The sequence below is a fragment of the Lepidochelys kempii genome, chromosome 14, assembly GCF_965140285.1.
Source record: "Lepidochelys kempii isolate rLepKem1 chromosome 14, rLepKem1.hap1, whole genome shotgun sequence".
In the NCBI taxonomy this organism is placed as follows: Eukaryota; Metazoa; Chordata; order Testudines; family Cheloniidae; genus Lepidochelys; species Lepidochelys kempii.
Genome location: NC_136393.1, coordinates 13,882,072 through 13,908,602, shown reverse-complemented (window position 1 = coordinate 13,908,602; position 26,531 = coordinate 13,882,072). Strand labels below are relative to the sequence as shown.

Genomic DNA, 26,531 nt, shown 5'->3' with positions numbered 1-26,531 from the left:
CTCAGGAATACTTCTGGGGGGTTTTAGCCAATTGCGCATTTTTCTGCAAAAGGTTATGTTAGGGCTTCGTGACTTTTCAAAATTAATTGCCACTCGTTCAGCACGATGCCCAGCTAAAGTTCAGTAGGTTCATTAGCGAGTTTCCCTAAAGGGCTTGGTATGCTTCCGAGACAGATGTGCTGATGGGTAGATAGTCAATTTTCCCAATTATTCCCTTACCTGCTGTTCATCAACACCTCCTCTGACACCGTCTTCATTACTCCTGTGCTTTATTTTTTCTTGTTCAGGAACAACTTTGTCAAAGCCTCTTGCAGCATTTGGCCTCAGAATGGCGGAGGACCAATCCATGCCCTGCTAAGTAAAAGAGCACGGGAGATTGACTGTGAAGCAGAAATGTCTGGAAATGTTCACTTCAGGAGTCCCTGACGGATTGCTCCAGCAAGGAGCAGAATCCCGCCTGGAAGCAGGGATGATCCCAGACCCATGATCTAACCTGCAGTCAACACTGTTGCTCATGGGTCATTATTACTTTGGAGGGACAGAGTGGCCCTCCAACCCCACAAGTATCCCAAGATCTGCAGGAAAATCCCATTGCTCTCGGGCAACAAGTGTGGGGCTGGAGAGGGTGACCGGACAGCAAGTGTGAAAAATCGGGACGGGGGGGGTAATAGGAGCCTATATAAGAAAAAGACCCCAAAATCGGGACTGTCCCTATAAAATCGGGACATCTGGTCACCCTAGGGTTGGATAATCTATGCAGAGGACCCATCCCTCTGTGTTGCTGCTTATCTGCCTCCTCCCTGAGGAGCTACACGGCGTCCTTTTCTCCCACCCCCCCGGCAGAGCCTGATCCCGGGCACGACTCGCCAGCCCCTTTAAGGCCTTGGGTGGAGGGGGGAGGAATCTCATGCATCCCTCTCCCTCTCCCCAATTCCCCCAGCGTGCTCGCGCCCGCCGCCGCTGTGCGTGCTCGCGCCCGCCGTCTGCAGGGCAGGCTGGCTGCTGGCTGGCCGGCCGGCGCGCTCCCGTCCGTGCCCCGCCGCTTGGAAGGAAGATGGTGGCGAGCGCCCGGCTGCAGAAGCTGGCCCGCCGCTACAAGCTGGCGATCGCCACCGCGCTGGCCATCCTGCTCATCCAGGGCCTGGTGGTGTGGAGCTTCAGCAGCCTGGAGGAGGACGACCACGGCGAGGTGAGGGAAGGGGCGGGAGGGCAGGGGAAGGGGGCGAAGCCTGGGGGAGCGGGGGCAGGGCAGATATGGGGTGGGAGGGGTGCGTTCGGGGCGGGGTGGGGGGGAGTGTTGCTGTGGGTCTGGGCGAGGGGTGGGGTGCGACATTAGGCACTGGGGTGGCTGATGTGGGGGAGATGGTGCTTTGGGATCTGGGGCATCTGCTAGGGGGAAGAGAGCGCTCCAGGGTCTGGGTGGGGGGGCTGCAGTACATTAGGATCTAGGGCTAGCTGGCATGGGGTGATTGCATCAGGCTGCGGGAGGTTGGGTGTTACAGCGCCGGGGTCTTGGTGGGTTGGACGTTACAGTGCATTAGAGCCTGGGGGTGTCTGAGCTGGAAATGTCTAGTTCCCCCCTGTATCCTGCTACTTTGCAGCACAGTGCCTCAGGGTCTGGGAGCGCTGATGTGGGGGGTTGACCCTGCATTAGGATCTGGGGTGACTAATATGGAAACTTGCTGTCGTGCATTAGGTCTTGGGGGCTAGATGGGGTGCTGCTGTGTATTAGGATCTGAGGGAGTGATATGGGGCAGGGGTGCTCTAGTGATTTAGGATAAGTGGGTGGGACCTGGCTTTGGGTAGGTAGAACTGAGAGTCTGGCGTAAGGGGTGTGTTAGGGTGCAATTACTGGAGGACATTACAGTAAGTTAAGACTCAGAAGGTCTGATCCAGAGAAATATTACTATATATTATGATATAGAGGATCAGATGTTGTGAGACTGTCAGAAATCAGGGCTTTGATGTAAGAGCAGGGCTGTTAATATACCATTAGTTGGAATCTTACATTTTCCAAGCAAGTGGGGAGTTCACCATGAATCTTGTTCTGCGAGGCTGATATGGGGAGGAATATTAGTATGTATCATGATGGTATCCTAATACCTTGCAGTTATACGTTGCCTTTCATCTGAGATGTTCAAAGTGCTTTATGAATCCAAGTGAACTTCCCTCATCCCCTTTTTACATCTGGGGACACTGAGGCAAGGACAGGTGAAGTGGTTTGCCCAAGGTCACGTACTAAGCTGGTGGAGAATAGAAGCCAGTTCTCTGGACCAGACTGTCTCATCCTTCACATGAAGGTTTTGACCTCTGGGTCACTCATTCAGATGGGTCTATTTATTACAAGAGTATGGATAGTGTGTTGTATCTGGTCAAACCCAGATCAGGTCAGTTGTGACTAAATCCCATTTGTGTCAGACACCTGTGATTGAGTTTATGGTCTCAGAGTAGTTTCTCACAGCCAAGTGTCTGCCTGATAACTGAGCCCCTTGCTGGCCGTCTCATTTGGGAGGCCTAGAACTGTATGGGCCACAGAGACTTAACCAGCCTCTTCACCGTTTAGATCTAAGGCTGAAGCATATCTGGGTCAACCTGAGAAAGTGCTTGCACTTGCTGTCTGTTGTTGTGTTCCTGTTCTACAGCTGATTAGAGGTTGTCTGTCCAGGCCTGTCAATCCGACACCTTTTACAAGTACTAAATTCACTGTGGGGAGGACCAATATACTATGATTTAGTGGTAAAATCTGGGATGGGGGAGATTTGAGGGAGGGCAGGCTGAAGAACTGTATAGTGCCCCAAGGACGAAGGGCATGAGCTGGGGATCATGGGTGTATGCTGCGGTTGTATTACAGCATAGCGGCATTCTGGGGATAGCAGAAATTAGAAAGTTGTGATATCTGGGGGCACTAGGATTCCACCTTTTCTTTAGGGAATGGATTTTGTGCCTTTTCTGGTGCTTGGTGGGGTGGAAGTGGAGGGGAAGTTTTCCAGGAGTCCACAGTTTTTCATGGGACTAGCAAAGACGTGGTCAGCTGTCCTTGGGCACTGGGCAGAGATGCAGAAATGGTTGTAGGGTCTGCAATGGTACGTGAGAGATGCATGGATCCAAGTATTTTTGGAAGGTAAGCATGGTCTACAGTTATCACACTTCCAGCAGTGTAACTTGCAGCTGTATGTGCCCTGTTGTGAGTGATGCTGGTTGATTTGATGGGTGGGTGGACAGGAAGTGAGACCCCTTCATGAGCTGCACCTACCAGGCATTATTATCTCCATGTGCCAGAAAACCAAGTGGCTTCTGGAGCCTTATGGCCCAGAAAGACTTAATTGAAGCTATGGAATAAAAGTTAGTGAAAGAAAAATCTCCCATGCTACTAAGACATTGGGAGCCTTGCGAGGTGGGGAGCGGGAGAGATTGGGACAGAATTGGGGATTCTTGAGCTGCAGATTTGGCTCTGCCTTTTGGTCTTTTCTTAACTAGCTAATGCTTGTAAAGCACTCTGAGAACTCCCTAGTGTTAATAATATCCTGTGTCGGTCTGTCTTGTGCCTTTCTCTGGAAAGAAATGTTTAGTCTCCATTCCTTCCAGAAGCCTCTTCTCTTGGCTTTTATACTGGGTCAGAATTTACCTGATTCCTGAACATCCCTTCCCAAAATCAGACTGGGAAATTGGCAGGTTTTGCTGATGCCCAGGGTCGTCTTGTCTGGAGATGTGAGGTGTGGTTGGCTCATTGGTCTGGTGTGATGGACATTAGGGGACAGGTGATCTAGTTCAGGGGAAGCAAAAGCCGTCCTAAGCCTTTGCTCAAAACCTGAACCTGTTAGCAGGTTCCAGGGTAGTTCAGTTAACTTTTCTTAAAAAAAGCTTTTCATTTCCACACGCCTCTGCACTTCCTGACCGTGGCTGGGACTGGAGGAGCCAGAATACCAGGTTTCAGAGTAACATCCGATGAAGTGAGCTGTAGCTCACAAAAGCTTATGCTCAAATAAATTGGCTAGCCTCTAAGGTGCCACAAGTACTCCTTTTCTTTTTGAGAATACCAGGGTATTTCTGGCAAAGCTGAAAGCAACAGAAATCTTCCAGGAGATCCTGTACTCCTAAGATTACCAGCCAGTTTTTCAGACCTGAAGGGCTTGGAGAGTATGGGTTCTTCTAGTTGCTTAATCAATTAAAACCTTTTCATTCTCCCAGTCCCTAAAGAATGTTCTGTCCCAGTATTGCTGGCCCTGTCGACATCTGCCAGTGGTCGTTTGCTTTGGTCCTTAAAATGCCCTGGAGCATCGGAAGCTGTTTATTGCAGCAGCAAGAATCAGACTGTTTGCAGCCGAAGCCCGAATGTGAAGCAGTGTTCCCCCCACCCCCCATGAGTCTGAGTTTACCCACTGTGCCATCTAGCTGCTCTCAAAGCAGCTGCTTATAGCTGTGGTTTTTCTGGCAGGAAGCTTCCCTTGATGTCTGTTTCCTCTCTCCTTCCTTCCCAGCTCTTTTTGCTCTGTTTTTCAGAGAAGGTGTCACACAGATAACTCTAAATACAGGACATGGGGGAGGTCTCAGCCGGAGACTCAATATGCAAACAAGGTCATAGAATCATAGAATATCAGGGTTGGAAGGGACCCCAGAAGGTCATCTAGTCCAACCCCCTGCTCAAAGCAGGACCAATTCCCAGTTAAATCATCCCAGCCAGGGCTTTGTCAAGCCTGACCTTAAAAACCTCTAAGGAAGGAGATTCTACCACCTCCCTAGGTAACGCATTCCAGTGTTTCACCACCCTCTTAGTGAAAAAGTTTTTCCTAATATCCAATCTAAACCTCCCCCACTGCAACTTGAGACCATTACTCCTCGTTCTGTCATCTGCTACCATTGAGAACAGTCTAGAGCCATCCTCTTTGGAACCCCCTTTCAGGTAGTTGAAAGCAGCTATCAAATCCCCCCTCATTCTTCTCTTCTGCAGGCTAAACAATCCCAGCTCCCTCAGCCTCTCCTCATAACTCATGTGTTCCAGTCCCCTAATCATTTTTGTTGCCCTTCGCTGGACTCTCTCCAATTTATCCACATCCTTCTTGAAGTGTGGGGCCCAAAACTGGACACAGTACTCCAGATGAGGCCTCACCAATGTCGAATAGAGGGGAACGATCACGTCCCTCGATCTGCTCGCTATGCCCCTACTTATACATCCCAAAATGCCATTGGCCTTCTTGGCAACAAGGGCACACTGCTGACTCATATCCAGCTTCTCGTCCACTGTCACCCCTAGGTCCTTTTCCGCAGAACTGCTGCCTAGCCATTCGGTCCCTAGTCTGTAGCTGTGCATTGGGTTCTTCCGTCCTAAGTGCAGGACCCTGCACTTATCCTTATTGAACCTCATCAGATTCCTTTTGGCCCAATCTTCCAATTGGTCTAGGTCCTTCTGTATCCTATCCCTCCCCTCCAGCGTATCTACCACTCCTCCCAGTTTAGTATCATCCGCAAAGGTCGCTGGCTTTTACTGAATCTGTCTGTTCAGGGGTCCAGTACGGCCCTCTTTACAGCTCGCTGACAGGGGTGCAGGTGTGAGTGGCTGTGTAGGGAAAAGGGAAGGAGAGCAGCCCAGCCAAGACATTCCCATAAAGAGTTTGCCCAGGGAGGGAAATAGCCCTAATCTCAAAGTGACTTACCCAAATGAGCCAACGCTGTGGCTGTTTGCTGTTTTCTGCTGGGGAGAACAAGAAGGCTGCGGCTCTTGTTGCTGATCCCAGGGATGCACTGTCAGCCAAGAGCTATAGCATAAGCACTCAGTGTTCAGTTCCTATCTATGTCCAAAAGCAACAAATAAGGCACAGCCCCTTAGTATGAAGGCCCCACATCACCCAGGGAGCCAGCAGACCCCTTCCCAGAGCTTTGTTACCCCTCTGGCTAGATGGCAGCTGCAGTTACTGTCTTCCTCACTTTTCCAATCAGACCCAGAGTAAGGTTTTGTCATTGTTGCGCACCCTGAAATTGCAGTGCTCACGGAAGGTGCTGGGTTGACAGCTGTGGGCACTGAGGGGCTCTGTGCACACAGCAGGTACTGTACAGTGCTGAGAACAGCAGTGACAGCTTCCTCCAGGCCACCTGGCCTGCATTCCTCAACCCTGGGTAGGAACAACTGTAAACTGAAAAATGACCGGTTTCAGAGTAGCAGCTGTTTCAGTCTGTATCCCCAAAAAGAAAAGGAGGACTTGTGGCACCTTAGAGACTAACCAATTTATTGGAGCGTAAGCTTTTGTGAGCTACAGCTCACTTCATCCGATGCATTGGGTCATTCCAGATATTGAATCTATTTCCCCATGTTAAGTATCCTCACACCTTCTTGTGAACTGTCTAAATGGACCATCTTGATTATCGCTCCAAAAGTTTTTTTTTTTTCTCCTGCTGGTAATAGCTCATCTTAATTAATTAGCCTCTTACAGTTTGTATGGCAACTTCCACCTTGTGTGTGTGTGTGTGTGATATATATACATCTTCTTACTATATGTTCCATTCTATGCATCCGATGAAGTGGGTTGTAGCCCACGAAAGCTTATGCTCTAATAAATTTGTTAGTCTCTAAGGTGCCACAAGTACTCCTTTTTTTTTCTTTTTTTTTTTTTGTAAACTGAAAAGTTAGCTCAGCCTCCATAGCATGTGCAGTCCTTGGCTTCGAAGCAGGGCCTAGCCACAAGGGATTGCAGAGATGACTGTCACGATGTGGGTATCTGTCTGCTAGGAACTGGGCCAAGACCACCTCCTTTCACATGGGCCACTGAACAGCCTGGGCTCCACGCAAATGAGAGGTTTAGAGATGAAAAGCCTTGTACTCTGTTCCCAGTCCCTGGGCAGCTCCTTGTCACATTCCCAACCCACTGAGTATCTAACCCACTCAAGTATGTATCCTTCTATGGGCATCACGCAGCTCTCTGGATTATTATATTTACTTGGGATTCCTCCAAATTGCAATGCAGATGCAGCTGAAGTATTGCTCTTAAAGTCACAGTCTGCCCTTGGATGCACATACACGTTTCCCCTAAAGTTAACTGGGGACTATGTGCATACAGGTCGACGGCAGGGTGGCCCCTTTAGGAGAGTTCAGGCCTGAATGTGTGGAAGGCTTGGGTAAGCCACAGAATATCCTTGTAAATGCGGAGGAGGAAATGTGATTTGGGAAAGGTCCATTATGTCTGATTCATTTATTTAATCTTCCCTCTTGGCTTGATAATCCTCAATCCAAATGGATCTAGGCTTTGACTAAACAAGGTGTTTGTCTCACACCCAGCACAGTGAGATCAGGAAAAAGCTCCATCTAAAATGTCCTTCTCTGTCAGTGCACTTATAACAATCGCACAGATCTTCTCCGAAGAGCTTGCTTTTAAAGAGATACAGTGGAGCCCATTTTAGGCATAAGATTGAGAGGTTCAGAGTCACATACATTAATGGGAATTGGGTTCTCAAATGTCCTTGGTAGCTTTGAAAAATGTCAGCATAGGATTTTAGTTCTGTAGTGGAAAAAAAAAACCCTCCCCTCCCGCCTTTGTATTTAATTCTTTCCCTGTAGTGGCTGCAACCCAAATGCAACGTCACAGGAGGCTTAAAAATGGACCAGTCCTGTTTTCATTGCCCAAACTGAAGGGAATGCACCAAATAAAATAAAAATGAACAGTTGGCATCAATGGTAAAAAGTAAATTTAAATTTGAAATCGAACATTTCTTTAAACCATAATGATGTTCGTAATCCAGGGGAGGAAATGTGTTTACAAATGGTTTTCTAAGCTGACTGTTTTCCTCTAAATCTCAGAATGCAAAAGACCCTTTCTAGGAATATTTCTGCGTCAGCAGTTCTCATGACATATTTGTGAATGACCTGAAGAAACGCGGAGCAGAATTGAATTGCTCCCCTGCTCTGACCATATGCAAATTGTTCAGCCTCCAGAACCCCCAAGCTGTGGAACAGATGAGGAACATGGGTCTTGTGCAGGTTCTGGAATCTGGGGAGTTATCAGAGCAGGTGTGCCTAGGCTAGTAAATGTCTTTTGTGATGGATCTCCAATCCTCATCCAGTATTAGCTTGCCTCGTGGGGGTACGTATTTCAAAGCAGGCAGGCCCAGAAGCAGGAGGGGCAGAAGTCAGTTGTGCTACTGATATCAGGACTTGTGCAGACTGAAGAGCTGTAATTGTCTTATTATATTCCAGTAGTGTCTAGAGGCTTCAACTGAAATCAGGGCCCTGTTTTGCCAGGTGCTGAACGTACACACAGTAAGAGAGAATCCCAGCCCCAAAGATCTCACAATGCAAATAGGCTAGACAGACAAAGGGGAGCAGAGTGATTATCCCTTTTCCTGTTCCCCCAGGAACAGAGGATGATCAGAAGGGAATGAGACAAGGAAAAATCAATCCTTTGAAATACCAAGTTGAAACAAGATCTTGATTTCCTTAGTCATTTCGCCACTGCAGTATCTTTCTGTCGCTCTGGAGGAGGGGAGTTCCTTGTGGGCAGTTTCCAGGCCACTCTGGATTTTGTAGGTGTTGTGTAGATAGCTTGGCAAGGGATGTGCTAGAAACGAGCCTGAGAGACTGTCCCTTTGTCAGCCTTTCGTCGTACCAGTCTCGCTGGTCGTGATCTACTACAGCACCAAGCGCTCTGCTCCTTCACACTCCAGCCTCACAGCATGTATGTTTGATGAGAAAGAAGTCTAGACCCAGAAGGTGGGGGGGTGGGATCCTAGGGAAATGACCTCCTGGCAGGGTACAGGAATTTTGGAGGGGGGGGGGGCATAGACAAGGAGCTCATTCTGGGAACTGTGCCAAAAGTTCTGCAGAAGTTTTAAATACAGTTGAGTGACATGACTGGAGTAATCTCCTTTTCACTTCCTGGCTGGGGTGGAAGGATCACTTCAGTATGGTGCAGTAATTAGGGACTGTTGGGCTCATTAACTGGCCCCTCGAGGAAGGACAGGGGCATTTCTTCTTATTTCTGCTATTGAGAAGGAGAGCTGGGCACGCTCTGTCAGCTGTGGGCCAGACCACAGGCTCCTTCTGGCAGGGATGAATCCGACTGTAACTATTTGGTGGCATTTCATGAGGTCTGTGCTGAAAGCACAGGAGGAGGAGAGGAAGAAATGGGGGGAGCAGTGGACAGATGTCTCAGCAACATCTCCCCTCCCAGCTGTGTCACTGGAGCTCCAGTGTGCATGGTATGAAAAACAGCTCCATCCTGAAGGGCATAATCAGTCGGAAGGTGATATTCAGGGCCCGGGTGTGGGAGACTGAAGGGAGCATGGCTGGGAACAGAGATGGTTCCATGGATGCTGCTGGGAGCTCAAATCTCAGAGTAAACAGAATGATTTTGCTCCTGATGCCTTGAAGGGGAAAAGGAAAATTCAAGCCAGTCTGGGCAAGAAGTTCTGAAATCTGCCCTGCACGCATTCCTCTGCCTTACCCTCATCCCAGCCAGTTCCAGGTGCATCTCCTTCTCTGCTTGCTGGGTGTCAATGCTTTCTCTGGCCTCCTGGAAGCAGAGCGCCAGCTCTAGAATGTGGAACACCTTTGCTCTTTGCTTGTCAGTCTCCTCCCGGACTCTCCGCTCCTGTGACACTTGTACAGAGAAAACAGGCTTTTAACTCTCTGAACAGATGATCCTGCTTGGTGACTAATGAACTGTTATCTCTGCCTGTTCTGGGCTCTCAGTGATGCATGCTTGGAGTGGGAGATGAGGAAGTTTTAAACCTTCCTCGCGCTCGTCTTGCTGAAAGAGCATTGCCGACAGATGCATGTTAGAACTGACCAGTTGGTCAGCACCTCTGATCTTTTACTAGCCGTGTGATCCCTGCGTGGCTGGGGAACAGTCTCGTTTCACTAACCAGCTCTCTGAATAAAGTGGTTTGTTGATACGAGTGAGACCTCAGGGCTTTACTTCAGCTGATTTAGGAACTGACGTTTGCATAGCCAGGTCTTGGAAGCTGCTTGGGTTTCCAAGCCCCCATCTTTGTGCCCCCCATCTCCCTTGGGTTGGCCCTTCTCAGCAGACTATGCCAAGTAAGGAAGCTGTTGAAGGACGCTGCTTGCATGAAGTAATTTGTTTGATCTCTCAACCTGGTGATGAACCAATGCATCAGCTCGGCAATGCTCTTCCCACACATCAGCACACAACATGCCCTGTGTCTGTAGCTGCCCCACTGCATTCTGGGTCTCCTGAAGCATCTGTCCTGTTGCACCTAGCTCTGGATGGGAGATGCAGCGTTGGGGTAACTTTCAGATACAAAGCAAAGTCTTGTGGGGTCACACCGGGACTGGCGGAACTGGGACAGCTGCAGCGCTTCAGGCTGCCTGTCCGTGCCCTTATCAGCCAGACCTGAGCTCGTGACCTTACTCTGAGGTGTAATCAATACTTGCCAAATGCCAAGGCAGCTGCTGTTGTGGGTGGAGTTGAGGCATTGTCCAGGCACCGCAGACTTCGCGTGTTCCAGCCAAAAGGCTTCAGCAAAGCTCACTGGCCTATGGTAACCAAGGAAAGTGTGTCCAGTCGCTCCAGTTGTGACTCCCCTAGCACAGCAGAGCTCGATGGTGGACCCACTGATTCACCCGCTCTCTCTCTTGCTGTTACACCGGCAATCCATCATTTCCGTGGCACAGGAAGTATTACTAACAGACGTGTTTCCCCTGTCTGCATCCTGCACTGACATCCCTTTACCTTGCCCCACACCTGGCCCCCGGCCTTCAAATGTGGTACAGCCTATCGAGACCTAACAGCTCTTGCAGTAGGCAGCTGCTTTAGCATTCACCTGGGAATGGCCCTGCTGGATCAGCCCAGTGGACTGTCTTCTCTGGTGGCCGGTCTCTGACAGTGGCTAATATTGCAAAGCAGAGAGGCTGCCCAGCCCTCATGTCTTATCACCTGTTCTTACCATCAAACTTCACTGCCTCCAGGAGCGATTGCCTTCTCTCCCCAAGGCTAAATCATGTCTGCTAATCAGCCAGCATGGCAGAAATAACTCTGTGTAATTAACATCGCCCTTTACTCATCAGCTTGGCTCCTTGGGAAAGTTTGCTCTGGGGATTTTCAAAGCAGCTGGAGATCCCAGCTTACAAGCTAGCTTCGGTGAGCCAGCGCTCCTAAAGACAGGAAGTGCGGTTAAAGCACGTGGGTTCTAATCCAGCATGGACAAACTGTGTGACCTTAGACACAGAGATCAAGTAATTGGCCCACTAGCCCATTGGTAAAATAATAACCCTTTGCCAGGGCTTTGTACCTGGAGATCTCCAAGGACACACTGCACGTTAGTATTATCTGCATGTAGACTCAGACTTTAAGGTCAGAAGGGACCATCATGATCATCTAGTGTGACCTGCACATCACAAGCCAAAGAACCTCACCCATCCACTCCTGTAACAGACTCCTAACCTCTGGAAGAGTTACTAAAGTCCCCAAATCATGATTTAAAGACTTCAAGTTACAGAGAATCCACCATTTACTCCAGTTCAAACCAGCAAGTGACCATGCCCCATGCTGCAGAGAATGGCAGAGGCCCTGAGGGGTTTTCGCCAGTCTGACCTGGGGGAAGATTTCTATGGTGATCAGCTAGACCCTGAGCATGTAGGTCAAAGCTACCATTCGGACACCTGGGAAAGAATTTTCTCTATAGTAGCTCAGAGCCCTCCCCATCTAGTGTCCAATCTCCGGCTGCTGGAGCTAGCAGTCACGGATGAGCCATATGCCATTGTAGGCAGGCTTGTGACACCATCCCCTCCATAAAGGTATCAATCTCAGTCTTGAAACAAGGTAGGCTTTTTGCCCCTGCTACTCCTTTGGGCAGGCTGTTCCAGAACTTCTCTTCTGATGGTTAGAAACCTTCATCTAATTTCATGTAAGAGATGAGGAAACTGAGGCACCGTAAGAGTTGACTTGCCTGAGCCCCCCCCTCCCCCGGAAGTCGTGGCAGTGTTTGTTAGGAACAAAATCCACGCCTGCTGGCTCAGAGTTCTGCACGCCTGCTCTGAGACCACAGTGTATTTTATAGTGTGTCCACCACAGCAGTTCCTGGATGCCTGCCTTCCCTGGTCCCGTCTCCCTTCTGACGGGATTGTGAGGGATGTTTAATGTCTGTTCAGCACATGGAAAATGCAATTGCTATTTATGTGCAAAGCTGTGGTAGTGAGTGCTCAGAGGGGAAGGGTAGGCCTGTGGTTTTGCACTCGACTGGGACCTGAGAGATCTGGGTTGTGTTCCCGCTTCTGCCACAGACTCCCTGTGTGATCTGGCTGAGCCTCCATTCCCCGTCTGTACAATGGGGATGATGATGATACTTCCTTTGGCTAGCTGGATTGTAAGCTCTTGAGGGCAGGGACTGCCTCTCACTGGGGGCAGGTCTACACTACACACTTACTTCGGTATAACTGCATTGCTCAGGGGTGTGAAAAATCCACACCCCTGAGAGACATAGTCGTACCGACCTTAACCGCCCGTCTAGGCAGCGCTGTGTTGGCAGGAGAGCGTCTCCCGGGCGACACCGCTGCCGCCTCTCACAGAGTTGGAGTTACTAAGCCGACAGGGGAGCACTCTCCCATCAGCTCGGAGCGTCTTCGCCAGAAGTGCTGCAGTGGCAATGCATGTTTGTCGTGAGGGCCTGCCCTGAGAGTGTGTACAGCACCTTGCACAATGGGGCCCTCTAGGGGTATGTCTACACAGCACTGTAAAGCCACTTCTATGGGACCTGCCCTTGTTAAGTTGGTGCTTCCAAGCCCACGCTTGAGCATCCACACAGCGTTGTACACCTGGGCTTCCAGTTGCGGGACCCCGGGCTTCACAGCCTTGCTAGCCTTGCATCCACGCTGCACTACGCAGACCTTCCGACTCGGGCGTGCAGTTGGAGCTGCGTCCACGCTGCAAAATGACAGGGCTTGGACCCAGGTCTCAGCGCCACTCCCTGGATGGGTCCTAGGACCAGGTCCTGAGGACTTGCTGAGCTGAGTCAAACTGATTTGTATGTGGACGGTAGGGGGGTTCAGGCTCAAACCTGAGTCTGAGTAGACTCAGCATAAACATACCTTCGTGTTCCCATGGCACCTCATAATTATAATAACGAGAACAGGAGAGTGGGTGTTGGGGCTCCGGAGTTCTGTTCCCCGTTCTGCCACTGACTTGCTTTGTGACCTCAGGCCAGTCACTTATCCTCTTTGGACTTGGCTGTACTAGAGCTTTATCTCAAGGTCAAGATTGTCTTCCCCCACCCCCACTCCCAACACAAACATCCCTCAGCTGTGTGGGGCTCATGGCAGAAGTCAGAAGCGGTGCCTCAGTTTCCCTGTGTATCAGTGGGGCTGCTCAGTATTCACCCCCCTTGCAGGGGGGTGAGATAAGCGCATGTCTGCAGCATATGCTGGGGTGGAAGGCTCTGTAACAGGGTGAGCTGCTGCTAACAGTAAGGAGGCTGTTGCAAGAGATATGGTGATGCCCAAGTTAACGTTTTTCAATCTGTTTTGTGTCCGATCAAACTTGGAGAAGGGACGGCAGAAAAAGGCCAGGCTGCCCGAAAACAGTGAAGGCTCCAAAGATTCAGACAGCTCAGCCGGTCGCCGGGGGAGCGCGAGCCGGAAGCATGGGCGGTGGAAGGGCCGCCCGGAAGGCCCTGGAGTGCTGGTGGCCAAGGTGGTGAGAGCCGTCACCACAAAACACAAACCTGGGCGAAGGCTTCCCGCCGCTCAGGACGACTCCGGCAGGAGGAACCGGACAGAGCTGCATGGGGATGCCCAGCTGGCCGTCTTCCAGCACGGCGACATAGGCAGCGTGGAGGGGGCTCCCCAGCCCACCGGGAACAGCTTCGCCCCCAAGTGTGAGATCACTGGCAAAGATGCCCTCTCGGCGCTAGCAAGAGCCAGCACCAAGCAGTGCCAGCAGGAGATAGCCAATGTGGTGTGCCTGCACCAGGCAGGGAATCTGATGCCCCACTCTGTGCCCCGGCACTGCCAGCTGTCAGGTGAGTCTCTCCGAGATTGCCAGTGAGCATCAGCAGAGCCCCCAAAGGTGGTAGGTAATCCAATGCCAGCCTATTCGCCTAAGGAATCTCCGTCCTAAGCGAGGCTACTTTGTCTGGGTGGGTTCACTCACTACAAAGGAAAATCACAAATGCAGCCCACCGTGTTTCTGCCTTGTGCCCATCCACCCCCATTGTTAATGGAGAAGATTGTCCCATGGAGATTACACATCCCAGCAGGCCGTGTTGTACTTACTCAGCATCCTGGTCACATTGGATGATGGCCCTCAGAGTCCTCACAGCCCACCTCCGGTAGTGGAGATAGGGGGTGATTGCAGCCTGCTCTTCTGGCAGATCAGGCCCTGGGGACTGTGGCAATCTGAATTTGCAGCCCTAGGTTGGGAAGATGCTAACACCGGGGCTGGGCAGTAAGGGAACTCTGTAGTCTGCAATAAGAGAACAGCTGGCAGAGGGGTCTTGAGCGATGGCCACTTCCCTTCCTCTCTCCCGCAGCGAGAGGGTGAGCTGAGCCCAGCTGCTGGCTCAGTGAGCAGCTGCTCTCTGTCCCTGCAGGGAAAGTCAGCCCCGTGATCCAGTGGGACGAGAGCAAGACACAGCAGGCCTCCGCGAGCAAGCCGGTGCGGGTCGCGTACATGCTGGTCGTTCACGGGAGGGCCGTCCGCCAGCTGAAGCGGCTCATCAAGGCTGTGTACCACAAACAGCACTTCTTCTACATCCACGTCGACCAGGTAGGAGACAGGGAGGGGAGTTCGCTGCTGGAGGGGGTGGGTGGAGGCGCTCGGGTGCAGCAGCTGTGCTGGCGATGGAGGACGTGCCTGAAGTTGGCAGGACGCAATTGTAACGACGCCCTTGCTTGGATGGGCTGCAGAGACTGAACCCTGGACCTTGGGCTCTGAAAGCATCAGCCTCTACTGCTGGAGTTAAGGGTCAGGTCTGCTAGCTAGGGGGCAGAACAGACTTGGCTAAGCCTCTGTACATAGTGTAGCCAGTAAAGGGGGACAAAGAGCCCCGCTGTATAAGCAGGGGTCACACAAGGCGCCCCCAGGAGCACGCATGCTGCAGAGACATCCGCAGGTGAGCCCACGGCAGGGGTGAGTGTGGGTAGCACATGGGTGGCGGGGCAAAGGGAAACATTGGTGCAGGCAGGGTTGGGGAGGACAGGGCACTGGGGTGGGCACAGAAGGAACTCAGGACTCTGTGCTGAGTCGGGAAGGGAGGAAGGAAGGGGTGAGGGGCCTGTGTTGGTAACGTGCTGGCCGCGTCTGCGGGGCACTGTGCCCTGGACCTTAAAGGAGAGGGAGGCCTGGCCATGTTCTCTTGCTCCTGGTCACTGTAAAGCAGACTCTTGTGGGCCGAGCCATTGCAGGCCCCTCGCTGGCTGGAGGAACGAGCTCAGCAAAGCAGCAGGGTAGGAACAACTTTGTGTGATGCAAATGAAGATTGGAACGAAGCGTGTGACCTGGGATGGGGGCTGTCTAAACAGAGAGAGTGCCGCGCAGGCCCCTTCTCCGCTCCTAACTCCCCATGGGCCTACGATAGCTCCCCTGGGAAATGAATTCGTGGGAAATGTTCTTTCATCTGCCCTATCACGTCTGCCCCGGACCCTGGGATCCATTCCCCTCCCCCAGCCCATGCCAGGGGGCTGGATCCATTCCTCCCGCCACGTTCCCCACCCCCATCTGTGGCATGGGGGCTGGATCCATTCCTCCCCCTGTGTTCCCCCCCATCGGTGCCAGAGGGACTGGATCCATTTCCCCGTCCCTCCTACCTGCCTTGGGAAGGCAGTGATCTGTTCCCTGCCTCTCTCACAGCTGACCCTCCATGCTCTGCTCTCCTCCCAGAGATCTGGCTGCCTGTCCTCACCAAACTCCCCTCGGGTGTCCTGTCAGCTTGGAGGTTTCCACTCTGACAGGAGACATTCCACCCCACTCTCCCGAGCTAGCCTGGGGCAGGCTTCCCTCCCCAAATCCCCCGGCCCTTTGCTCTCCAATGAGCCCTCCCTCCGTGGAGAAGAAGCCCACCGAGGGACTCTCCCCCTCCCCCATCCTGGAGAGGAAATGAGCATTTTCTCATTCTGGTTCTTCTCCCCAGCCCTGGCAAAGTCCAATCAACATGCAACATACTGGGCCGGAGGTGAAACACCGACCCCGCCCTGTCATCCCTCCTAAACCACAAATGAGCTGAGCGGCTCAGCTCTTAGCACTGAGATGGGAGGTGAGAACTCCTGGTGCTGCAGGGGGGTTATTGCAGCATCCCCACCTTCTTTTCTGGGCGACCCCAGCGGGCTGTCAGACCTGTCCTAGCTTCCCAGTCGGTTGTCTGTGCCCTGAGTCCAAGCTCCACCGTGAGACTTCTCCAAGCCCTGGTCCTGCTTCTGATCATGGGGCTGAGGTTTGGAGCCGACCCAAACAGCGCAGCTGATTAGAGCGTGCCCAGGGGAGTAGGAGGCAGGGCTCAGTGGCCCAGCACAGAGACTTGACATGAAGGCAGATTGGGAGGCCCATGATACCAGCCATAAGAGACTGAAGTACCAAGCAGGCAAAATTGGTCTAATGGTTAGAGCAGGAGACCAGGAGTCAGGACTCCTGAGTTCTATACCTGCCTCTGCTGCTGGTTCGCTGTGAGACCTCGGGCAAGTCGCTTAGTCTCTGTGTGCCTCAGTTTCCCCATCCGTACAATGGGGCAGTAATACCGGCTTTGGTGACGTGCTCAGATTCTCAGAAGCACCGAGCAGCTCTGGTGGAAGTCAGCGGGAGCTTTAGACCACCCCCCCCCAGCACCTGAGCGAATCAGACCCCACGTAACTAGGCAGTACAGTGCAGAGTCCCAGTGTTGCTGGTTTCCAGTGCTCTGGAAAGCCCAGTTCCTGAGCTGCAGCCTCCGCCCTTGCAGCGCTCCAACTACCTGCACCGCGAGGCCCTGGAGCTGGCCCAGCAGTACCCCAACATCCGGGTCACACCCTGGCGCATGGTCACCATCTGGGGCGGCGCCAGCTTGCTGAAGATGTACCTGCGCAGCATGAAGGACCTGCTGGAGATCACGGACTGGCCCTGGGACTACTTCATCAACCTGAGCGCCACTGACTACCCAACCAGGTCAGCGGGGGAAGGGAGGGTTCCTGGGGTCGGGGGAAGGGAGCCATGGAGCAGGAGGAATCTCTGCACCCGGCCTGGTCCTCTCCCCCCCCCCCCCCCCCCCGGGTAGACACTGGAGATCCCCACTGCCGCATGGGAGGGGGAAAAGAGGAGAGAGCTAAGGGGCGATGAGGGGTGGAAATGGAACCCACGCGCCCAAGAAGGGTTTTGGGGAGCCCTGTCTGCACTGACCCCGTCAGCTGGTGAATGAGAAGCCGTGTGGGGTGTGGGAGGCCCATTGGCAACAGTGGGCAGCGTGCGGCTGGGGGATGGGGCAGTGCAGCTTTGCTCCAGCCCCAGGCCTGATCCCATCTCTGCAGGAGAGCAGAGTGTCTGGCTGGGAATCATAGAATCATAGAATATCCAGGTTGGAAGGGACCTCAGGAGGTCATCTAGTCCAACCCCCTGCTCAAAGCAGGACCGATCCCTGAGGGCAATACCTTTGCTGGGAGTCTCTAGGGTGAATCAGTTTATCCTCCTCTGGTTTATCCTCCTCTGTCCCTTGCCCTGTGAGTGTTGCACGGGGGAGAAGCATCTGGTGGCTTTGCAAATCGCAGCCTCTCCGTGTAAGCATTTAGCCCTGGCAGCTGCGGCTCCCACTCCAGCGCCACTAACGTGCTCTCGTTTGTATCACTGCTCCCTGCAGGACCAACGAGGAGCTGGTGACGTTCCTGTCCAAATACCGAGATAAGAACTTCCTGAAGTCTCACGGCCGAGACAACGCCAGGTAACCCGTGTGTGGGGGCAGAGTGGCGCTTGGCACTGGGGTCAGGATAGAGATCGGCAGGGGGGTGAACTCTGAGAAGACGTGGGCACTGGGCCAATTATACCAAGCAGCTGAAAGAACAAGGCCTACCTCCATCCGTCCCTGTAACAGCAGTACAAACAATGAGCCAGGTCAGCCACCATGTAAATCGGCGTTGGCTGTAATGGAGCTCCCCTGAGTCACGCCAGCCGAGGATCTGCCCTTGGCCTTGTCGCCGCACACTGGGAAATGCCCCCGCTCCTGATAGCGAGGTGACCTCTCGGCAGTCGGGAATGTGTGTTCCTCTAGAGACCACGCACTGTTGACCCCGCCCTGTCCCTACGCAGGTTCATTAAGAAGCAGGGCCTGGACCGCCTCTTCCACGAGTGCGACTCCCACATGTGGCGGCTGGGCGAGCGGCAGATCCCGGAGGGCATCGTGGTGGACGGTGGCTCGGACTGGTTCGCGCTGACACGGAGTTTTGTGGAGTACGTGGTCTACACGGAGGACCAGCTGGTGTCCCAGCTGCGGCAGTTCTACACCTACACACTTCTGCCCGCCGAGGTGGGTGGGCGGGGAGGTTCCCCGCGGCGGGGGGCTCGGAGCTGGCTTCACAGGAGTCTCTCCCGTTTTGAATCGTGTTCCTCCTTTTGGGGACGTTATCCTGCCTTGGGGCCCGATTCTGTTCTCATTGATGTCGAAGCTCCCAGCGGCTTTGATGGCAGCAGGATAAAGCCCTTGAACTGTTTCCCATTCACGTCCTGTCATTGGAAGATCCTTTTGAGTGTGGACGAGGCTGTGTGTGTGTGAGAGACTGACTGGAAGAGGGGCGTGGAACAGGGTGTGTGGTGGGCATGGAAGTTGCGGAGACCTTGCCAAGCACAGCTGGAAATCCCCTGCATTCCCCCATTGCTAAGCTCACCCCTGGCGTGCTGGGCCCTGGCGGAAGTGAAATAGGCCCCAAGCCCTCTGGCTCTTACTGGTGGCAGGCTCCACAGCCGACCCATCTCGGTTACCTGTGTTAGGTGCTTCCAGCCCCCGCTCAGCGGCTCTCACGGTGCTGAGGATCTTGATGCCTTTTCGCACAGAAGCTTGAATGCGGAGCCACCCCGGCCAGACCAATGACCACGTAGCTGCCGTCAGAAGGTTCCATGTTTCTCCCTCCTAACGATGTCTCAGAAGCAACGAGCTGCCCCCAGAGCCGCAGCTGCTTTGTGTTTTGGTTTCCCTGCCTGCTCACACCACACACACAGCCTGGGCCCCTGTTCCACCAGCCCCAGGAATAAAGGCCCTGCAAGGGGAGCTCCTGCACAGAGGTTGCTGGGGATAATCCTTGAGGTTTACTGGACTGGAGCTTTGCTGGCTCCGCAGGGCGGACGGGAGCCAAGGCTCGTGTGCATCCGTGACGCGCCGTACAGGGTCTGATGCCCCAGGTCCCGCACCTGTGGAGCCATCGAGACCTTTACAAATGAGGTGTGAAGTGCTGCCCTTCTGCCTTGGTAGCACTTCCCTCCTGCTTTGCACGGGTACCCATGGCTGCACAGCGTGTGGGGCAGGGGAGTCGGGCCCACAGCAAGCAGACGTGCTGAATAAGAAAGTGCCTTTTGTTTTTTCCACTCCCTTTTTTAAACTCTATCCACGTTCCATCAGTTGCAAAGACCCCTGGATACGAGCCACTTGAGGGCATGATGGTCTGTTTCGGGGGAGTGTGTTGGGAATCTGTATGGAGTGAGTGTGGAACAGCCTGCCCCCTGGATCCGTTATGGGAGGGGGACAGCTGGGAATCCCAGGGGTTTGCAGACAGGAAACATTAGGGGCTTTTGTCCCATTTAAACCCACAGAGTTCTGTCTGTTTAAACAGCTGATGCCTGAAGTCTCCTCCGGCTGGGATGAGGCACAAAGGGGTGGGCTGGAGGTGTGTGTTTGGGAAGGGGGGGATGGGACTATCCGTGATCTCCATCATCTGGGCTTGCTGCATCTCTGGTGGGTTTTGCCCTTTTCTCTGTCTGTGCAGTCCTTTTTCCACACCATCCTGGAGAACAGCCATGCCTGTGAGACTCTTGTCGACAACAACCTCCGGGTGACAAACTGGAACCGCAAGCTGGGCTGTAAGTGCCAATATAAACACATAGTCGACTGGTGTGGGTGCTCCCCAAATGACTTCAAACCCCAGGACTTCCTGCGGCTACAGGTGAAAATGACACCCTCCCCTTTCTTTAGTCCTACAAGCGGTTCCCTTCCCAGTCCTAGATTTCCTGCTTCCCCCCCACCCCGTACTCTCCTCCAAACAGCAGCTCATCTTTCCTTCCCCCACAGGCTTTGGTTAAGCAAAAATATCTTTTAAAACCTTAATTGTTCTTAGGAGAAATGTTATTCAATGTGGTGCTGATCTGTCTCTTTTGCAAACGTGAGGCTGACCAGGGCAAGTCAGAGATCTTCTGAAGAAATGCATGCAGTCCTCCCAAATGCAGTTAATCTCTGCTAACCATGCACTAAGATCCTGGCTCTGTGCTATCGAAGGTCCTGATCCAGCCATCTGAGCCATGCAGGCAGAATTTTGTACCCAGGCAGAGCCCTATTAGGGCTCTGTGAGGAGTTGATCTGTGGACTCCTAAGTTGCAGGGCTAAGTGATTGGAAATAAGGCCTGTCAGTAGCAGGCTTCTCCAGGAGATACTGTCAAATTGCAAATATTTCTGGAAAACAAACTGATCTGCCTTAAGAGCAGCGTTTTCATTGATAACGGTGGGAAGAATTTTTTAATCAATCTAATTCATGATTTACGCCGTTGGCTCTTTGCTTTCTCTTGGCTTGCGCAGTAGAAATAGACTGGCTGCGTTTCCTGCTGTTTGTCAGCCTCGAGTCCATTTCTCTGTCGCTCTAGCCATTGCCAATGCTGTCGGGAACACCTGTCTTTTTTCAGCAACTCTCCAGACCCACATTCTTTGCCAGGAAGTTTGAGTCGACGGTGAATCAGGAAGTTCTGGAGATCTTGGACTCTCACCTCTACGGTAACTACCCACCCAACACGCCAGCCCTCAAGGCCTATTGGGAGAACATCTATGATCGTGTGGACAGGCTGAGCGGGCTCAGTGATCTCATCCTGACTGTGTACACATCCTTCTCCAGGCTAGGGCTGCAGAAAATGACCTCATCCCAGACGCAGAAGGCAGAGAGAAACTGCAGGTAGGAGACCCTGAGATCCCGGATCTGGGCTCTGAGCAGTAGGGCCGCCTTTCAGCACTGTGGAATTGTGAGCGTGTCAATGGTCCCTTCTCTCTAGATTTGAGCTCCATGGCTTCCCATCCAGCGTGCACCTGTATTTCTACGACGACCGTTTCCAGGGTTACTTGGTGATGCAGGAGGTGCAGAACTCTGGGATGGGGCAGGTGGAGTCTCTGGAGATGTGGATGATGCCACGAGGGGCTCTGAAGCTGGCAGGTCATGGAGGACAAACTAACCGGCTACAGAACCTGGAGGTAGGACACCTACGCGCTCCCATCTCCAGCCTTGGTCATCCCTCTCCCTTCCATTGCCACCAAACCCTCCAGCTCCCCCATTCTCCCGTGCACAAACTTCGCCTACCTTGGATTTATCTTAATGTTTAAACCAAGATTGGGTGTTTTTTTTCTAAAAGTTCTGCCCTAGGGATTGTTCAGGGGCGTTCCCTGGCCTGTGTTATACTGGAGGTCAGACTAGATGATGACAGTGGACCCTTCTGACCTTGGAATGTGTAACTGTTAACAACAAGTGGGGCAGGGGATCAGCTGGAGATGGCCTCTTTATAAAGTCGTAAGCTCTGGCCCAGCCGTTCGGTCTCTGATCTGGGAGCGTCTCGCTGGACGGGAACGAAGGCGAAAGACTCCAGTGTGGAAATACTGAGCCAGGGAGTGGGAAACGGCTGCTTGGGCAGGAGTGGGGTCTGAAGCCCCCTTGGGAAGGGGCTAGGGCTATTGCTGCCCAGCTTTGTGAGTTTGCTGCTGATTGGCAGCTTTGTTGCAGTGTCTAATGAAATTGTGTGTCTCTGGCTCCTCTAAGGCAGGCAGGGAGTGTGGATGGGACAGCACGGTGCAGGGATAGGTGTGGGTTTCCTGTTGGGGTCTCTACCCGAGCAGAAGGGAGGGCACAGGAGACTGGGATGTGGCACCCGAAACCCATTGGCAGTGCCGTCCCACAGTCATGCTCTCCACCAAGGGAAATGCCCTGAGGTGGGGTGTCTGAGGCAACACACCCTATTTACTGAGGGGCTGGGCTGGCAGCCACAACTGCTGTGAGCTTGGCTGCTTTCTCTGAGTGTTTGAGCTCCTTCCGGCATCTGAGGCCCAGCCCAGGCTGGCGGGGGAGAGACTGTGTTGCCTTCTCCTGCCAGTCTGGTGGAACACGTTCTCTGGAGTGTGATGTAAGAACAGAGGTGGCTGATGCTTCCTCATGCGCTGGCTGACTGTGGCCTGGTGCCACCCCATCCTGACTTCACTCTTCTTTTCTCCCCTTGCAGGTGGGCACAGAGTGGGATCCCAAGGAGAGGATCTTCCGGAATTTCGGGGGCCTGATTGGGCCTTTCGATGAGCCAGTGGCCATGCAGAGATGGTCCCGGGGGCCCAACCTCACCGCCACCGTGGTTTGGATCGACCCCACCTACGTCATCGCCACGTCCTACGACATCACTGTGGATGCGGAAGCGGAGTTCACACAGTACAAGCCCCCTCTCAACCGGCCCCTGCGCCCCGGTGTCTGGACCATCCGCCTCCTCCAGTTTTGGGAGCCCCTCGGAGAGAACCAGTTCCTGGTGGTGCCACAGACCTTCAACCGCAAACAGCCTATCGGGAAAGGTAAGGGGAGGGGCTGCCTCCTGCTGGACACATCCTACGCCTAGTCAGTCCAGCCCAGCCCAGGCTTCCTCAGGCTCCGTCTACAGCAGGGAGGGAGGCTCAGTCTCCGTGGCCTGTGGGACCCTTGTCCTCTGCTGAGACCAGCAACAAAGAGGGGTCAGTTGTACCTGGTGGCTTTTCCTTCACCACTGAAAACCACCATACCTGTTCCATACCGGGCCACCGAGCAGCCAATGGTGGGCTGATCTGCGTCAGGATCTTAGGGGTTGGTCTACACAGCAAGCCATGGTGTGACTCTACAGTGTGCCATCTTGCCGTGCACAAATGTCCCATGTGGATGCTGCTCCAGTGCAGTGAAAGCCCCGGAGGGCGGGTTGGGGTGCTGCGGGGTTCTTCAGACCTGTCACGGCACTGCCCACCTGGGACGTTACTGCGTAGCAAGCTGGCGCGCGGTAGATTCACACCCTGGCTTGCCGCGCGGTACCTCGCCTTGTAGATGTGATCTGAGCCCACGACCTTGTGACAGAGCCTTCGCCACCTGTCACTGGGGAAATCTCGAGCCCTACTCTCAGCTGCTGCAAATGGGAGAGACTCCCCTGACATCAGTAGAGCTGCATCCATTGAGGCCAGGTTTGGCCCTGAGAATCCACATTGGCGTGAGCTAGCTTTAGACCTGCAGCTAAGGCTGCCTGGGAAATTGTCCATCCCAACCGAAAATGTCGTTTCTGTGAAAAGTTCTTACCTGGGAAATTTTGGGTTTTGGGGTGGGGGGGCAAACCTCCCCCGGTCCTGACCAGCTCTCCACGCAGCCACGGCCCAGCCAGTTGTTGAGGAAATGACCAACAAGCATCATGCAACGGCCAACTGCAAATGCGAGCCAGAGAATTCTGCCATGTGAGCTGTGGCTTCCTCTCACTGTTAATGTGGAGCATTGGCCCATGGAGACCACAGGTCCCAGCATGCCATGCTCCATCTTGTTCTGAGCATCCTGGCCTAACCTGTTTCCCTATTTCTCGCATCCCCCTGTGATCGATCTGTGTGTGTCCAGCAGGGGTGGTCTCTGTTCCAATTGGGTGTGGCATGTTAAGGAACGGGCTGGTGAGCACCTCTCCACTGTGTTCAAGGGGCATGGTGGGAGGTTTGGGGACTGGGTCTGCCTGTCTCTCAATCACCTCTCCCTCTGTGTTTTTGCCCAGATGACAGCAACTGGTTACATGGAGGTCCCCCCCGCAATGAGTATATGGAACAAAGCTTCCAGGGGCTGGGTGGGATTTTGAACCTGCCGCGCTCGGATGAGGTGGAGAAGGAGGCTCTGCAGAACGCGCAGCTGACGGGCAAGGCCCTGGAGGACTGGACAGACAGCAGCATCGGCAGCTTCTGGTCGGTGGCGGATCTCTGCGTGAGCAGCCCCTCCAGCTGCTCATCCTTGGACTTGTGCAGCAAAACGTCCTGGAGTTCGCTTTCCCCAGACCCCAAATCAGAACTGGGGGCCATCAAACCTGACGGGCGACTGAGGTAGCAGGGGCAACCTGGGGCAGATAAAACGGAACAAGGGAGCGTCCCCCACGGCAAACGTGGGGGAGGGAAGCGCACACGCCCCCAGGGGGATTCTCTTGACTGTCATCCCGTCAGATGGCACGGGGAAGAAAGAGAGGAACCTTCAGGCTGCAGAAAAACTTTCCTGTTTCATTTTGGGGGGAGGTGCTGGAACAGGAGTCCCACCCACCTCTCCCAGGAATGGGCACTGAGTGGCCGGAGAGAGCATGCGGAAGCGCCCATCGTCCGGGCACATGGAGGGCGCTGGCCTATGGGAGGAGCGGCGTATTTATTGAATCCGTGCAGGTGTGACTCGGGTGTTTGGGGGGAACCCAGCTGACCTGCTAGCTCTGGGTTACCCTCGGCATGCCCCCTGCCCTGCCCCTCCCCGTCCATGGCTGAATTTCTGCAGGATCAGGACTCCTGCTGCTGATCTTCCACATTCCTGAGCAATTGCTGGCAGAGGACTCTGGGGACAAGGGTATGTGGGGAGCACCAGAGGCAGGGGCTGTCCTGCCCGTGTTCTTAGACGAGCTGCTGCTGGCTTGATGCCTGCATCTCATCCCCCTCCACCCTATCCCCTTAGTTTGTATTTTTATAAATATATAGATAAATATATATGAAGCAAAGTGCAATAGAGACAAAGGCCCTCGTTGGCTAGGGAATCTGTGACTCATCTCCCCTTCGCTGTAATGTACTTTGTTCTTTTGGGGGCTTGCGGGGGGGGGGGGGGATTATTTCCTTGTGGTGGCTGCTGGGAATCAAACCTTGCCGTTCCTGGATGAAGTCGGTTCCCCTCTCGCTCGCCACAGGGCACTTCATCAGTCGGGTTCTCTGTAGCAGCCGAGTACCAAGGCTCCCTGGAGCGGGGCTGCTAACTGTGCCAAACGTTCGCACCTGCAGGTGATACTCGTGCGATGGCTGGAGCTTGGGAAGGGGGAAGCGAAGCCCCCGGGCTCAAAGTCACTCCTCTAGTGGCTGGAGTCTGAGAGGTCCCCAGTGACTCCACTGGCTTAGAGAGAGGCCTAGCAGGGGCTGCTTGGGTGGATGAATTAAGCCTCCCACCCCCATAAAGTGTCTGCCCTGCCCCAGACGGGTGTTCAGTGCTGTATCCATTTAGCCCACTCGCTGGGTTCGGTGTAAATTTCCTTCCCCTGAGTTGGCAGAAACCCACAGCCTCTCCCCATACCTGCCGTGGTTTCCACCACGAAAAGCCCTGGGTTAGGCCAGCTTTGCCTAACCCCCTCCCTCCCTCCCTCCCGTTCGAGCCTGACTAAAGCAGAGTACTATTTCCCCTTCTTCCATAGGGACTAGAGACTTCAGAAGCTGTCCAGACACTATGGGGATGGGGGCCTTATAAGCTACCTATGTGACAACATCCTCCAAGGCCTGGGGCTCATAGGATCCTCCTCTCATCTCCTCACAACATTCACACCACTTTCAAGGCCCCCTTGCATATGCAATGTCACAACCTGAACCCGTTTTTTTTGGTTCCTAACTCTGGGCTGATCTCAGCAGGTGGGTCCCAAAAGCTCAGACCCCCACTTGAATTCGCCCAGTTGAATGGTGGTGACGGGAGCTAGAGTAAGATGAATTCTCTGCCCTAGGGGTGAGCCTCTGTGTGCCATATTGTACTGCAGAGGGAATGCACGGACCGACTGAGTCAGGGTATTTCCCCTGCAAAGGAGCTGGACGCTGTTCAGTGGGAATGAGCCTGTGTTTCAAAATTCTGACCCAGATACGAACTTACCCAGCGTTCAGGAACGTTCTGCTGGGGGGTGTCAATGTGACCCATTCTAGAGCAAGGGCTCACTGGTATTTCTCCAAAACCTGGGGCATTTCTGGATCAGAGAGGCTAATCTAAGTTCATCTCTGGTTTTAACTTGATCATCTCCCCATCTCCAGTTTAAGTAGGGTGAAGGTGCTGACGGGAACATATTGTAAGATAAGTTCCTTCTCTGGCCAAATGGGCCTCTCAAGACCCACAGTGGTCAGAGACCTCCATACCCCTCTGGCAGATGATCCCAGGGAGGACTGAGACGATGCTTGTGCCTATCTCTGCCCCCCCCCCCCGCCTCCATCCCTTCTCTTTTAGCTGGGTACGTGGGGCAGTAGCACTGGGGCTGGAAAGGGACTCGGCCTGGAAAGTGTTATACAAGTAAACCTGGTATTCGGAAATAAATGGGAGAAATTATGCAGGGCTTGGACCATGTTCCAAAGAGGTAACACCGAAAGCTTTGTGTCAGAAGCATTATGTAAAGTTGTCTTAAATATGCAACACCACCACAAATATAGCTGTATCTCTTGTA

General features: G+C 53.4%; 1 protein-coding gene across 2 annotated transcripts; it reads left to right on the top strand.

Annotated features, from left to right (window-relative positions):
• Positions 1 to 1,025: 1,025 nt before the first annotated feature.
• XYLT2 (xylosyltransferase 2) lies at positions 1,026 to 26,531 on the top strand. Of its 2 annotated transcripts, none has more exons than XM_073310324.2 (11): positions 1,026 to 1,189; positions 13,491 to 13,962; positions 14,533 to 14,708; positions 16,873 to 17,075; positions 17,761 to 17,841; positions 18,207 to 18,423; positions 19,874 to 20,050; positions 20,781 to 21,043; positions 21,141 to 21,336; positions 22,353 to 22,686; positions 23,883 to 26,531. In XM_073310324.2, exons 1-11 carry the CDS (start codon positions 1,055 to 1,057, stop codon positions 24,203 to 24,205), a joined length of 2,577 nt encoding a protein of 858 aa, XP_073166425.1. In that variant the 5' UTR covers positions 1,026 to 1,054; the 3' UTR covers positions 24,206 to 26,531. The 2 variants fall into 2 exon arrangements, with proteins under 2 accessions (XP_073166425.1, XP_073166423.1); XM_073310322.2 differs by having other exon boundaries at positions 13,488 to 13,962.

Excerpts from the sequence above, each read along its gene's own strand:
- XYLT2 (XM_073310322.2), top strand. The coding sequence starts at position 1,055 with ATGGTGGCGAGCGCCCGGCTGCAGAAGCTGGCCCGCCGCTACAAGCTG. Across the intron at positions 17,842-18,206 it reads CACGGCCGAGACAACGCCAG|GTTCATTAAGAAGCAGGGCC; the intron begins GTAACCCGTGTG and ends GTCCCTACGCAG. Across the intron at positions 21,044-21,140 it reads AAGGCAGAGAGAAACTGCAG|ATTTGAGCTCCATGGCTTCC; the intron begins GTAGGAGACCCT and ends CCTTCTCTCTAG.